The sequence below is a fragment of the Chiloscyllium plagiosum genome, chromosome 4, assembly GCF_004010195.1.
Source record: "Chiloscyllium plagiosum isolate BGI_BamShark_2017 chromosome 4, ASM401019v2, whole genome shotgun sequence".
In the NCBI taxonomy this organism is placed as follows: Eukaryota; Metazoa; Chordata; class Chondrichthyes; order Orectolobiformes; family Hemiscylliidae; genus Chiloscyllium; species Chiloscyllium plagiosum.
This window is the reverse complement of record NC_057713.1, coordinates 3,141,974-3,157,885: the sequence shown is the minus strand read 5'-3', so window position 1 is coordinate 3,157,885 and position 15,912 is coordinate 3,141,974. Positions and strand designations below refer to the sequence as shown.

At 39.0% G+C, this 15,912-nt stretch overlaps 1 protein-coding gene across 1 annotated transcript in view; it reads right to left on the bottom strand.

The window, feature by feature from the left end:
- The window catches only part of ttc39c (tetratricopeptide repeat domain 39C), a 109,249-nt gene that overhangs the window by 71,941 nt on the left and 21,396 nt on the right, over nt 1–15,912 (bottom strand). Inside the window, exon 2 of the mRNA XM_043687605.1 lies at nt 2,299–2,347. Within this exon, the coding sequence (XP_043543540.1) occupies nt 2,299–2,347 (49 nt within the window). The remainder of the gene's footprint in view (nt 1–2,298; nt 2,348–15,912) is intronic.

Genomic DNA, 15,912 nt, shown 5'->3' with positions numbered 1-15,912 from the left:
CATTTATTACCCATCCCTAATTGCCCTTGTAAAGGTGTTGGTGAGCTGCTTCCTTGAATGTCCACAGTTTATGTGCTTTATGTAGACCCACAAATTATTCTTCTTTTGTATATTCACAGATGAGACATAGGCGTCATTGGCTGGCCATTTATTGCCTATCCATAATTGCCTCTGAACTGAGTGACTTGCTAGGCCATTTCAAAGAGCAGTTGAGAGTCAACCACTTTACTGTGGGTCTGGAGTCATGTGTAGGCCAGATCAGGTAAGGATGGCAGTTTTCTTCCCTAAAGAGCATTAGTGAACCAGGTGGGGTTTTTCTTTTCTGACAATCGACAATAGTCTTGTGGTAATCAGTATATGTTTAATTCCAAATTATCATCAAATTCAAATTCCACAATCTGCTATGGCTTGATTTGAACCCAGGTCCCCAGAAGATAAACTGAGTTTCTGGATTAATAGTCTAGTGGTAATACCACTAGGCCATCTTCTTTCTATGGTGATCAAAATAAAGCAACAACAGCTGGCTCAAACTAACTCTTGAAAGAAATGTAAGTATGCAACTCCCACTCTACAAGTTTTATGTTTTTAACCCACCAGACAATTGAAAAGCTGCACTAAATTATAATGTTTTGTTGGCTACTTCTTTTTTTTTCTATGTATTAAAATATGATGAACAAATACTTAAGGAGGTATTTATAAAAATGGCATTGATAACATTTGCTGGCCTACGTAAAAGGCTAACCTAATGGGAACTGATGTACTTCTGATTTTTCTGTTCTACAATGAAAATTTGCAGGTTAAGTCTCCAATACAAGGCAACAGTGCTTTCCTGCTATTCCTTTACCTGAATGGTATTATTCCAAACAAGATGATCTAAATCTTAGACAAATGGTGCTCAGTATCTTGACTCCTATTTCATAAATTTTGCAACAATTAGTTGTTTACATTGCATTAAGAAGTAAACCTCAGGGCAGCTATTCAAACAATCAAATAAATAGGACATATGGAGGCCATTATATATCAATTTCCATCCTTGTAAAATCTAGTATTTTGGATAAATAAAATATATTACCCATTAAAAGACACAAGGAATGTACAATGAGAACTAAGTCAGGACATTTTTAAGCAACAAAATGCACACCTCAGAAATACACAGTCCTCACAATGTGAGAGATAATGCCTTCGCTGAGTCAGCAAAGCTAGAAAATTAATACTATTAACATTTTGAGAGTCTGAAATTACAAACGAGATTGTAAAATCTGGCTTGGTTATGACAAATGTCTCTCTGCCACTCCACCCCACAAGCCTCTGCACAAGCCTTTTTGAATTTCACGAAATGTACAATCTGCTATGAACCCAATAACCTGGCAGAGTTTAAAAACAATTTTTAATTTAGCTTTTAAAACCAACCCTCAAGATATTTTAAGCGGTCACTTGCTATTTTTGATCAAAATAGCATTATTGATTCCTGAAGAAGGGCTTATGCCCGAAATGTCAATTCTCCTGCTCCTCGGATGCTGCCTGACCTGCTGTGTTTTTCCAGCACCACATTTTTCAACTCTGGTCTCCAGCATCTGCAGTCCTCACTTTCTCCAAAATAGCATTATTCCAGCATTTTGGCTTCGAAATTAGTGTCAAGCCCCCAATTTAAAAAGTTACTTGATTCTGAAAGTTAATTTTCAAATTACTTCACCATTGGGACAGGGTCCCCAACTGATGCAATGTTTTTAAAATCAATATAAAAGATCACAGAAAGTGCTCAACACTGCTCAAAATTCCACAATTTTTCTGCATATGCTATGAGGGGAACTTGTAAGTCTGTAATTGGGAGACGTGTTCAAAATAACTCATCACAATGATTCAAGACAGTGCAAAAGGAGAGATCCAGAAAAACCTTTAGCATTCCTTCAAACCAATGACATCACTCTTTACCCAATGAACAAAGCACTGTCATGTTACTCATTTATCTGTAAGACTAATATTCAACAAAATAAAAACAGAAATCGTTGGAGAAACTCAGCAGGACTGGCAGCATCTGAGGGAAGAAGGCAGAGTTAATGTTTCAAGTCCAGTGACTCATCATTTTGATATTACATTAAAATTCTCTTATATTGTGATTGTTATGCAATATCTGATGTAGACAAATGTCCAGTTCAGACTTAGACACCAAAATGAATTAGGGTTCCTTGGAGTTTGATTTGCAACTAAATAAATATTGAACTTACAGCAAAGAAAGAAAAGTCTAAATAAGTGATGAGTTCACATTTGCAAATTAGAATGGACAAAACACTTACTCACCAAGAAACTAACAAAGCTTGCTCCAAAGCTCATCAGAGGACTGTTGTTCCTATAAAGAATGCATTAAAATTATATGCAAATAAAAACTACTAGAATCTTAGCACTATATTCAATGCATACTCTACATCATAGCAAATGAAACAAAACATATCTGAATAATTAGTTTTAAAGCAATTTCAGTTATTAGAACTACCATAGAAGCCTAAAATCACTGGTATAAATTTCACCAACAACAGAAAATGTGGGAGAAACTCAGCAGGTCTAGTATCACTGGCTAACTTCCTCCAGCAAGTTCTGTTTTATTTCAGCTCTCCAGTAGTCATAGTTTGCTTTTGTATAAATTTTACCAACTTACTGATACAACCAAATGTTGCACAATAAATGCATTGTCAAGCAATTAAATGTTTACTTCTGAATGCCAGTTTTGCATAACATGGTCATTAGCCTATGAATTAGCCATTAAATAATTCTACCCTGAGTAGGTGGTTATTTAGTACTTCACCCAATTCCACCTTTATCATAATTATTGCCTGACAGGGTGTTGGATACAAATTTAATGGTAGGCTTAAAAGGGAATTAAATATTAGGATAGATTACATTTTTTTTCACTCACTCAGAGGATGGTTAAGCTGTGGAATTTGCTACCACAAAAACTGTGAAGGCAGGGTCACTGAGTATATTCAAGAGGAGATTGATAAAATTTTAGAGATTATAGACATTGAAGAAATAGTAGTAAGAATACAGTGTTGAGATACAGGGTCAGCCACAATCATATTAGATGGCAGAGCAGGCTCAAAGAGCCAAATGGTCTACTCCTGCTCCTAGTTTCTCACACTGTAGGGATTCTATGATCCCTGAAGAGCACAAGAGAGGGACAAAATGGGTTGCTGTCCAAAAGAGTCAGAGTACAGAGTACAATGGTCCGAATGACCTCTTTCAGTGCTACACTATTTTAAGGCTGAACTGTGATATAACTCCAACTCCATATACACGAAGATGAAACTCATTTCCAAAGATATCAAGCTGCATTGTTATTTTCTCCATTACTACTCTCTTCCACCTCTAAATTACTCATCAAAATATTAGCAGCACAAACTTTTAACATGCTCTACTATTAGTATAATAAAACAAAGCACTGCAAAAGCTGGCGATCTAAAACAAAAAAACAAATTGATGGAGAAACTCAGCATATCTGGCAATATCTGTGAAAGAAAATAGAGTTAAATGTTAGACTTCAGTGACCCTTTTTCAGAACAACATTTGTTCTGGATGTAAGTTTGCTCCCTGAGCTGGAAGGTTTGTTTTCAGTCGTTTTGTCACCATACTAGGTAATATCATCAATGAGCCTCCAGTGAAGCACTGGTGGTATGGCCCGCTTTTTATTTATGTGTTTAGGTTTCCTTGGGTCAGTGATGTCATTTCCTCTTCTTTTTCTTAGGGGGTAAATGGGATCCAAGTCAATGTGTTTGTTGAGAAGAGTTACAGTTGTAATGCCATGTTTCGAGGAATTCTCGCACGTGTCTCTGTTTGGCTTGTCCTAGGATGGATGTGTTTTCCCAGTCAAAGTGGTGTCCTTCCTCATCAGTATGTAACGATATGACATACTTGTATCTTTACAATTGGTTGACTCTTAACTGCCCACTGGACATTTAGGGACGGGCAATAAATGACACTGAACAAACAAATCCCTCAAACAAATTTTTAAAAATTAGCTGAAGAGGCAATGTTGACCTGCTTAACGTGCAATGTAAGTGAGATCAATGCCTGCAATGTCCAGTGAAGTTTTAGTCAGATCACATCTTGGAGTTTGAAGGCCAGATACCCTGGAATAAAATCAACAAGATGAGGGAAAAGAAAACTGGACACGCGACATGTGCTACCCTCCTTGCTATTTACTTTTGAAAAACTATCAAATGTATTCCTTATCTGCCTTAAAGAATAAAAGAGCTACAAATCATGTAGAACATAATAATTACAAGAGGATGTTGAGAGCAAATTAATATATTAATTTCTGTATAAGAATACAAGGTTGAGAGATTTACAAACCTTTTTTTGATAAATGATCATCAACCTGAAATGTTAACTGTGTTTCTCTCCGTAGATGCTGTCAGAACTGCTCAGTTCTTCCAGCATTTTTGTTCTCATGTCAGACTTTTAGCGTTCAGTATTTTGCTTTTGCAATGCTTGTAATGTTCACAACAAACTTAATGAGCTGATAGTCCAAGTGAATAATTATGATATGCTAGCCATTCCGGAGATGTGGCCACAGGATGACAAGGTGTATGTGACATTCAAGGAGAATAAGAAGCTAGGTAAAGATGGAGAAGCCACATACATGCCTAATCAAAGATGGAATTGCTGCAACAATTAGAGGTGACCTTTGTTCAAAAGGTCAAGATATAGAGTCTATAGAAACAAATTACTACAAATGCTGGAATCTGTACTGAAAACAATAAATACTGGAGATCACAGCAGGTCAGACAGCATCCATAGAAAGAGGGCAAGCTAGCATTTTGAGTCTAGATGACTCTTCATCAGAGCTGAAGTAAAGTTTGGAGGAGACAGCATTTATGCTGTAGTTTGAGGGCCGGGGGGAATACTGGATGTAGGGTGCTGGTGAAGAAAAGATGTTGATAGTTCTGATTCAGCACATTCCAGTACCCCAGCCCCACTCCCTCTCCAATTATAACAAAAAAGCTGTTCCGTCCACACTTCAGCTCTGATGAAGAGTCATCTAGATTTGAAACATGAGCTTGTTCTCTCTCCATGGATGCTGCCTGACCCACTGTGATGTCCAGCATTTGTTGTTCTCAGGATGTACAGTCTGTTTGGGTGGAGATGAGGAACAGTAGGGGAAAGAAGTCACTAGTGGGAGTGAGGTATAGGTCTTCAAACAGTAACCACGGTCTAGGCCAATTTTTACAAGAAATATTTGGTACTTGTGATATAGGGACAGCTATAATTATGGGTGATATTAATCTACATTTAACCTAGAAAAATCATATTGACAATAACCTGAATGAGAAGTTCACAGAATGCTTTCAAGATAGTTTCTTGGCAGCATATTCTCCAACTGACCAGAGAGCAGATAATTCTGCGTATAAATGTGTAAAGATGAGTGGCAGGTGAGATGACTGGAGAGAATCAGAGAATGGTTAAAAGGCTAATCAGACAAATACATTGGAGCACAAGACGTAGCTAGCTAGAAATGTAAAATTAGCAAGATTATCTATAAGTATCCAAAATGGAAAAAAAACAAACCAAGTGTTGGTCCTCTGGAGGATGAGAATGGAGAGTTAATAGTAAATGAAGAAATGGCAGATATAAAGACAAGCAATATTTATTCACTGTAACAGTGGATACAAAGGAATCCCAATAATACCCATAAAGGTTGAATGACATGTGCATAGTTCATTAACCCATACGTTAAATGGCCAAGCAACTGCTGTGAGTCCATATAAACAACCACCTTTGAAAAAGTATGTAAAGAAACCTATTTTTTTCTAAGTTAAAAATCACACCACATCAGGTTATAGTCCAACAGGTTTAATTGGAAGCACACTAGCTTTCAGAGCGACGCTCCTTCATCAGACAATCACCTGATGAAGGAGCGTCGCTCCGAAAGCTAGTGTGCTTCCAATTAAACCTGTTGGACTATAACCTGGTGTTGTGTGATTTTTAACTTTGTACACCCCAGTCCAACACCGGCATCTCCAAATCATATTTTTTTTCTAACATTTGAGGAGAAAGGAAAAATTTGAAGTAACATACTCAAACTCAGATACATTTACACCATAAGGTTTAATTAGATTAACTTACATAGTGTTCTCACAGTCATCTTTTACAATAACGTTTATGGACTGTAGTAGAACTGAGAAAAAAGGTTCCAGCAGTTTGTTGGGTTCAGCTCCAAGAGCAAAAGAGCTGATAGGAGCTACTAATTAAATACTTTTGATAAGTAGACAATGCTGTAAGAAAGATAATCATCCTATTTCTATACTGCAAGTTCCAAAAAGCAGCAGTAAAACAAACCCAATAGCACAATGAGATCTATTTTTCCAATCAAACTGTTCAGAGAGGTTATCACACACTGCTAGAGGCCTCTCAGCCCAGAGGTAAGGACACTACCGGTGCACAAAAGGGCCCTGTGAGACCTATTAAGTCCGTTCCAGAGGGAAGACATAAACAAAGTCTTTTGAGTTCTGCAGCTGAAGTGCCAGTCTGGATTAAGTGCTCAGGTCTCTGGAGCAATGATTTAAAACCACAAAGTACTAACTCAAAGAAAACAGCACTGTCAGGAAATTGGATTATTCATCCTTGCCGCTCTGAGAGATTCAGGAAGAGGTGTCATTTTTAGTTCACTTTTGATTTTGACAAGTTTCAACAAATAATTTTAAATATTTTCTTGTAAAGTTTAAGCAATTGTAAATCATAATGCTTACCATTGTGCAGTACTATCTACAAAAATGCTTACTTTTAAACTGACCATAAATTCTGAAAACCACTCATTGAGATGCATTTATCGTAAATGGCATCTTAAATCTTATTCGCCTTAAAACTATTCATAAAAGTAACATAAATCTAATTTATACACAGGAACAAACAAACAGCTGTTGGTGTTGAGGAAAGAACATTGCTTCTACAGCAGATTAATGTGAAAAACATCAAGACTATTCTAAAGATGTAGGAATAAATGTTTTCTTGTGAAAAGCACACCATTCGAATCATACAGCTCAAATTTGACACTGTGGGAGGATTTTCATGGTCTGATGGGCACAGATGGTCTTCCACTCAGCTTACCAAAATCACAACGCTAAGTGGAAAGCCAAATGGTTTATTGTCTTTTGCTAATTCAGTTTATTAGCAGGCAAATTTAGGACATGGATCAAAGGCCACAGCTGCCTTGAGGCAAATACAACAATCTTAAAATTGTTACATTGCAAAAAGTGAACATTCAACAGCACAACAGGCTTACTTCAACAGTCCTGGAACGCAAGTCCCCGAAAAAAGACAAAGGTGGCTTACAGCATCACCACCTCCATGTCACAGATCATTCTGATTCAGATATACCATCAACATTCCTTTATCGCAATTAAGTCCACGCTCTGGATTTCAGTGAACCCCACTGGGGAAGAGGGCTACAAATGTTCAAAGTTCAGCACAAAAAGGAGCAGGCATCAAAAACAATCCGCAATTCACCAACCAAATGCAGAGCGCAAACTAAAACAAAAACAATCATACGCTGAGGGGAATTCAAGAATAGTGACTCGTGAATGCATTAGATTTCATCAGCACAGAAAGCTGTGCTTCAATACGCAGCACATTCCTCCATGCAAACCAGTCACTTCAGGATTTCCTTTTCTGCTCATGCTTGCCACTGGAACATTAGCAAGGAATCCCACAGGAAATGTCAAGCCTAGATTAGCAATGTCGCCACTCTCAGTAATGCAATCAATACTATATTGCGGCTGATTTCTGACTGCAACTGGCTGAATGGTATTTGAAGTGCATTGAGGAGTTAACCTCAACTTTAAAAACATATATGTTTCATATGAAAAACAGACAGGCTGCTTACATGTATGGACTTACTCCTACCAAAGAGACTTGACTTTACATGAGTATACAAGATTACATTTTTAGTCAAAACTTATTTTTACACAAGTAATATTTTGGAAGAGTCAAAACGCACCCTCTCTTTGTTTCCATCTTACGACTGCCAAGTCAAAGACCCTTACCACCCTTGACAATAGAAGCCAAAAATTTCATTATTTTATTATTTATGTATAAATACAAATTAACTCACGAAGAAGCAGGCATTAATCTATGAACACCGGCTGAATTTTCCAAGAAGTGATTAGATGATTAGATTCCCTACAGTGTGAAAACAGGCCCTTCGGCCCAACTAATCCACACTGATCCTCCGAAGAGTAACCCACCCAGACCCGTTTCCCTCTGACTAATGCACCTAACACTGCGGGCAATTTAGCATGGTCAATTCACCTGACCTGCACATCTTTGGAATGTGGGTGGAAACTGGAGCACCCGGAGGAGACCCATGCAGACAGGAGGAGAATGTGCAAATTCCACACAGACAGACAGTTACCTGAGGCTGGAATCGAACCTGGGACCCCGGTGCTGTGAGGCAGCAGTGCACTGAGCCACCGTGCCACCCCAAGATTGAACTCAGGGCCTTCAGATCATGAGTGGGCCAACGGACCAAGGAGTGGCAGGTGGAGTTTAATTTAGATAAATGCGAGGTGCTGCACTTTGGAAAGGCAAATCAGGACAGGGCTTATATACTTAATGGTAAGGTCCTGGGAGTGTTGCTGAACACAGACCTTGGAGTGCAGATTAATTGTTCTTTGAAAGTGGAGCCGCAGATAGACAGGATAGGGAAGAAAGCATTAGGTATGCTTGCCCTTATTGGTCAGTGCATCCAGTATAAGAGTTGGGAGGTCATGTTGGAACTGTACAGGACACTGGTTGGACCACTTTTGGAATATTGTGTGCAATTCTGGTCTCCCTCCTATTGTGAAACTTGTAAATCTTCTCTGAACCCTTTCAAGGATGTTGCCAGGGTTGGAAGGTTTGAGTTACAGGGTGAGGCTGAATAGCCTGGGGCTGTTTTCCCTGGAGTGTCAAAGGCTAAAGGTTTATAAAATCATGATGGACATGAATAGGGTAAATAGGCAAGGTCTTTTCCCAGGATGGGGGGGTGGGGGGGCTCCAACACTAGAGGGCATAGGTTCAAGGTGAGAGGGAAAAAATATAAAAGGGACCTAAAGAGAAACATTTTCATGCAGAAAGTGGTGCATGAATGGAATAAGCTGCCAGAGGAGGTGGTAGAGGCTAGTACAATTATAGCATTTAAAATGCATTCGGATGGGTACATGAATAGGATGGGTTTAAAGGGATATGGGTCAAATGCTGGCAAATGGGGCTAAATTTATGTAGGATATCTGGTTGGCATGGATGAGTGGACCAAAGGGCCTGTTTCCATGCTGTATATCTCTATAATTCTATGACTATGAGTGGCAATCTCATGCAGATGTCACATGCAGGCCAGTGGGGGTGTTAGATCTGGAGTGTAGGTCCATCTGCAAGGAGTAAGATATGGTTGAGAGTGTGAGGGGTACATTTGGTGGTCAGTTTAATAGTTTCTCAGGAGTTAGGTAAGGCATTTAATAGTGTAACATTTCTTGAGTAACTATTCACTTCATTTCAGTGGAGCCCTTGGAATTCCAAGAATTAAATGGACACTTTCAGAGGATCCAGGGATTGGGGAATTGTTCAACGGAATCTTCTATTTGCCACGCAATTCTTCAAAGTCTGGCAAGATCCTCATGCACAACTTGTATCTGGACCATTAAATTGAAAATTCTACAGTTGTCATGAGATGAGTGACTCCGATTGTTATAGGGTAATGTTCAGTTGAAGTTAGTATCAGACAGGCCAGATCCCCAAATAGGAAGCTGGCTGATTATATCATAATTTGTTTTTTTTAAAAACCAAAGTATCATTTATAAAAACATAAGTATGAAATATTGCATTCCTTTTTTATGTACATATTTATTGAAAACATTTTTTTACTCTTTTACAAAAAAAACAAAAAAGTTATAAAAGGACAAAAGTACAGAAAAGTAGAAATAATATCGTACTATTTATATTACAGTTAAGTTGACAATAAACTGCCTACTATTCTTCAAGATACAGTCGTCTCATACTTACTTAACTTAAACCAAATTAGCATAAACTCAAATTAAATAAACTGACAATAAAATAACATGTTACAATCCACTAAAACTAAATTACACTACATTGTATTATATTACATTACTCCACAAGCTGCACCTCCATCAAGATTCCCGTCCATGGGAGCAAGAGTGATTATACCCGTATTAACTAGGCCTCCCCCACCTGCCACACCAACCAACACCCCTCACTCAACAACCCCCTCCACCGACCACCATATACAGCCCTCGTAGCTATATAAAGGCCCTAATCAGTACTGCTGACAGATCCATGTCCATGTAATTTAGAAAGGGCTGCCAAATCTTATAAAATTGCTCCATTCCATGGCGCACCATACTTGTCAGGTAATCTTGAGGGACGAGCTCCATCACAAGTTTGTGCCACCCTGCAAGACCTAGAGGCTCTTCTGATATCCAATTCATTAGGATGTTCTTCCTCGCACAGTATATAAAAATATTGAATAACCTCTTCCCGTGCTCAGACAAGGAGGAAAGATTCAGTAGTCCCAAAAGGACGGACACCGGATCCTCACTAACCTCCAGGATCCCCTCCAGTTCATTCACTCTGAGCAACCAGTATCCGTGGATTGTCTAACAGGACCAAAAGCAATGTGTAAGGGTACCAATACTGTTTTTACATTTGAGACATTTTGGGAAAGATACTTTCTTAAACTCTGCTAACCTCTCTGGCGCCAATTGAAGGATCTTCAATTGCATCGCTTGTGCCTTATTGCGTACTGAAATTTTCTTTACACTCCCCTATATATCCTCCCATGTTTCCGATGAGATTTCTTCCCCCTAACTCCTGATTCCAAATCTTATGGTGTCTCTCCATATCCCCCAAGGCACTCCCTCTCTGCAGATGACATAAGGTACTAACTGAGAGTGCACCCCCACATCGGAGCACTCTTCGTTTTATATCCGACTTGTAGGGCTGGGTCAAGAGTGTGGTCTTCTTCTGTATGTAATCCCTAACCTGGAAATAATCGGAAAAGGTCCCTGTTAGGGATTCCGTATTTCTAATCTAATTGGCTGAAAGACAGCATTCCTTGTTTTAACAATAAAACAAATGCTTATTAACAAATGTAGGAAAACAAAAAACTTCTCAGGTTCAAAGAAATTTTAAACACATACAGTAGTAAAAATAACCCAAGCACAGCTTATAAATCGAACAGAAACAATAGATTTGGATAGGAATCAGTACAATTGCTGTAACTTACAAATATTGTCGCAATTCTAAGAACTAGTGCTGAAATAGAACTTTATTTTATTTTAACAACTCAAAACTGTTGTCTTCAACTCTCCCCTCACTAGGTATTTCAATTTAAACAGTTGGCTCTAGTCTCAATGATCTGGGACACAGGGATAGGATTATACCATGCAGACCTTCAAGCCTGCCCACCATTCTGGATCATAGCTAACCAGCATGTGTTTCTAAATCTTCCAAATTGTGGGGGTGTTATACGTAAACAAATACATTAGTTTCGAGTAATAAACTTCTGTTTTATTTGTAAAACCAAATCTGCTGGATTACGTGGTTGTGTTTCAGTGAAAGGACAGCTCGGTAAATAAAAGCAAAACAAATTACAAAGAAGCCAGATTTCATTTTGGTATCTGACTTGGCTGGTACGAACATTAGCTGAATTTAATGCATTTAAAATTAGAGATATTAAGAAGAACAAGGGTTAAGACCATAAATTAAAACAAATATGACACTAGGTTAAATGACAGGAGATTGTGTTTATCGCAAGCATTTAGAATAAGCTGTTTGTGTAGTATATTAGCTTAAACATTCAAAAGGAAGTTGGATGAACTTGTGGCGCACGTTAATACTTGTAAATAAAGAAATGGTTGCAATATTGAATGATGCATGTCATGATTACTGATTACTGAGATTTATCTTTGAATAAGGTAAAAACAATGACTGCAGATGCTGGAAACCAGATTCTAGATTAGTGGTGCTGGAAGAGCACAGCAGTTCAGGCAGCATCCAAGGAGTTTCGAAATCGACGTTTCGGGCAAAAGCCCTTCATCAGGAATAAAGGCAGTGAGCCTGGAGCGTGGAGAGATAAGCTAGAGGAGGGTGGGGGTGGGGAGAAAGTAGCATAGAGTACAATGGGTGAGTGGGGGAGGAGATGATGGTGATCTGTCACAGGGAGGAGAGGGTGGAGTGGATAGGTGGAAAAGGAGATGCCTGGAGGAAGAACGCCTCATTTTCGCCTCGGAACACTTCTACCCCAAAATTCTCCTAATTTTGAAAATCTCAATCAGATAGAAACAGTGAAATTAGGAGTAGTCATGTATTCAGCATTATGGTTGATCATCCCACTCAGTCCTCTGTTCCTGCTTCCTCCCTACATCTTCTGAACCCTTTAGCTCCAAGGACTTTATCTAACTCCTTTTTGAAAATCTTCCTGTGGCTGAAAATTCCACAGGCTCCCCACTCTCTGGGTGAAGACATTTCTCCTCATCTCAATCCTAAATGGCCCACCCCATATCCTTAGACTGGGGCCCCTAGTTCTGGACTCCCCAGTCACCAGGAAGATCTGTCTGCATTTACATCATCTAGACCTCTAGTAAGAGATCCCCTTTTAGCCTTCTCACCAAGGAGAACAATCCCAACTTCTTCAATCTAGCCTTGTAACTGAAGTTCCTCATTTCTAGAGCCATTCTTGTAAACCACCTGTGCATTCTTTCATGTGCATTCACATCCCTTTTATAACGTAGGGTCCAGAACGGTACACAATATTCCAGCTTGGAACTATTTCCAAAGTGAACATGATGATGTGTACTTAGTACATTTTGAAAATCTCTCTCAACTTTAATTTAACATTGCCCATTCACCACTACTGCCTGCTGAACTTGCTTGTCATTTTTGGATATTATTTGAATATCGCACATAGACTAAGTAGTCAGGTTAAAAATGTGTCAAAGTAAACTTTTCAGTGTGAGTCACACTGTACTAACTTTCAGTGCATGAATGTGCTTCATGAAAATACCACAAATTATTAGAAAAATAAAGCTATTGAGCTCAGGTGAACAAATTTCACAAAAGTACTTGTTCTATCTTGCCATTTGCAGATGTTTTGGGTGAGTGAGCAATGCAATGGATATAGAAAGAACAATTAAGATTCAAGTTGACGGGCATTCAACTATCTAGAAACAAACACTCACTACTACCCAAATTCGATTGCAATTATCTGTGAAATATACAAAACAAACAGCACTCCAAATTTTGGAAGTGGCAGAACAGAAATTACAATAAAGTAAGAGGGTAGTGAAGGCTCAGCAATATTGTCTTAATTACTAAAATGGGTGAGTAGCAACAAATTGTAAAAGACAAAATCAGAAGTCACATGACACCAGGTTATAGTCCAACAGGTTTATTTGAAATCACAAGCTTTTGGAGCACTGCTCCTTCGTCAGGTGAATTTCAAACAAAGCTGTAGGACTATAACCTCATGTCATGTGGCTTCTGATTTTGTCCACCCCAGTCCAACACTAGTAGCTCCACAATTTGTAAAAGAACACAGGTTGGATTCATTTCAATACACAACCTCCATGTCTATTATCCTAAGCAAAACAAAATCTGGCCCCGACACCATTAAGTGCCAGTTATTAAAAACTCAATTGCAAATACTGAATCATACCGAAACCTTTCACAGTGCAGAATTACATTACACAAGCAACTTTAAATACTGGCACAGAATATACTTATATCACATTTTTTAAAAAACTGATAACTGAAATTTCTTCTTAAATCAACAGATGTTTTGGCACAGGTAGAAACCCACTGGCATACCATAAAAAATCCAAACTCAACTACAGAGCAACCATCACAAAGATAGTTTGTACTTGCAAAATATAGGATATTTGTTTGGATGCACATCTCACTGGCTAAGCCAACATTATTGCCCATGCTTAATTGCCATTGAGAAGTTGGTGATGAGTTGCCTTCTTGAACCATTGCAATCCTTGCTGTGTACGTACACCCATAAGGGTGGGAGTTGCAGGATTTTAACACAACGACAGTGAAGCAACAGTGATATATTTCCATGTCAAGATGGTGTGTGACTTGGAGGGGATCTTGCAGGTAGTGGTGTTCCCCTGCATCTTCTGGCCTTGTCCTTCTAGATGGTAATGGTTATGGATTTCATAGTTTCTGTATCTGGCGAGTTACCAAAATGATACAAAATATTCATCATATGTAGAATCCAGTTAAGGCTCTGAAGTGCTACAAATGAAGCCAGTATCAAGTCGTAAGACTAATTCCATTCCAAAATTTCCTTGTCTTAGCTTGTCTTCCAATTTGGTAAAGAAAGCACACCAACTCCTATCCAGATACGAAGATCTAGTGACCAATGTGTACATGGAAAAATCAAGTTTAAACCTCTGCTGGACAAATGCGGAATCTTTTCTTTAACTTCTTTCATATGGATGTCATTGGCTGGGCCAGCACTTATTGCCCACCCAATGTTGCCCTTAAGAATGTGGTGATGAGCTGCCTCCTGGAATGTCCACAGTCCATGTGGTCAAGGCAAGCCCACATTCCCAATTTGCTGCATGGGTAGCAGCAAGGTATAATAACGGGTTAGACAAATTCCAACTGTTTTCTTTCAGACCCCTCTGATTTGTTGTAGACCATTAGTGAAAATGCCTCATTTTGATCATAACATTAACTAGCACATAGATTATTTGTGTTCGTATACACGCAGCACAATGTAACTAATTCCAGTTTAACCACTCAATGACTCATATATCACAATATACCTTCACAGATGCTCTGAAGTGCTGTGAAGAGGTTTAATTCAAATACTACATTAAAGTACACACTTCCTCTTCTGTTTAATAACCTTCTTTCTCAACAGGCACGTTGACAGGACCCTGTGTAATAGTCAGCAGGGTCAAGTTTCAGTCAGGCTCTATCACACTGCGCTACAGTTCTGTATAGAGCTTGGTCGATGGACACAATCTGGAAATGAGTCAGGACATGGTTGAAGAGCTTCAGGGCTGAGGAAATGACCTGGGAGTTGCAGTGAGAGAGAGACTCCCTGAGATTCTTGTAGAGAGAGGAGGAAACTTCTTCAAGGCAGGCATCCTTGCAAGAGGATTCGCAGTAGGGTTAAAATCAACGAGGTAAAAACAATGACTGCAGATGCTGGAAACCAGATTCTAGATCAGTGGTGCTGGAAGAGCACAGCAATTCAGGCAGCATCCGAGGACAGTCATTGTTTTTACCACAATCTGGAAATGCTGAATGACTGCAATTATAACACCCGACTGCATTCAGCCACATGAAAACACCCCAAAGCACCTTACGTTTAATAATTTTTGGAATGCAATAACTCTTGTAGCAACATGCAACTATTCTGCAAAGACATGTGCTGGTTGCAAAAGTACAGAAAGTACTCAACATGTTCCAGAATCTCTCCTTCAACATACATGGGAGGGAATATTTGATTAGGTTGGCTCAACTCCAGATTTGCTCAGTTCATCTGCTGCAGAAATCTGTATTTGTTATCTCTAAGCCCTACTATTACAGCATGCACATGATTGGACTCCGTCATGCAATCATCTGTAAACTTGAGGTAATCCAAAATTCTGCTAATCATGTTTTAACTTGCACCAAGTCACATTCTCCTATGACCCTGTGCTCACTGACCGACACTGTCTTCTAGTTTAGCAATATCTCAATTTTAACATCTCATTTTCAAATGCTTCCTTAGGAACAAAAGGAACAGGAGGAGGCTATTCAGCCTGACAGGCCTGCCCCACTATTCAATATAATTGTGGTTCAAAGTTTGGGAGAAGATTTGTAGCTCGGGTGCTCGTTGTTGTGATTCTGTTCGCCGAGCTGGGAATT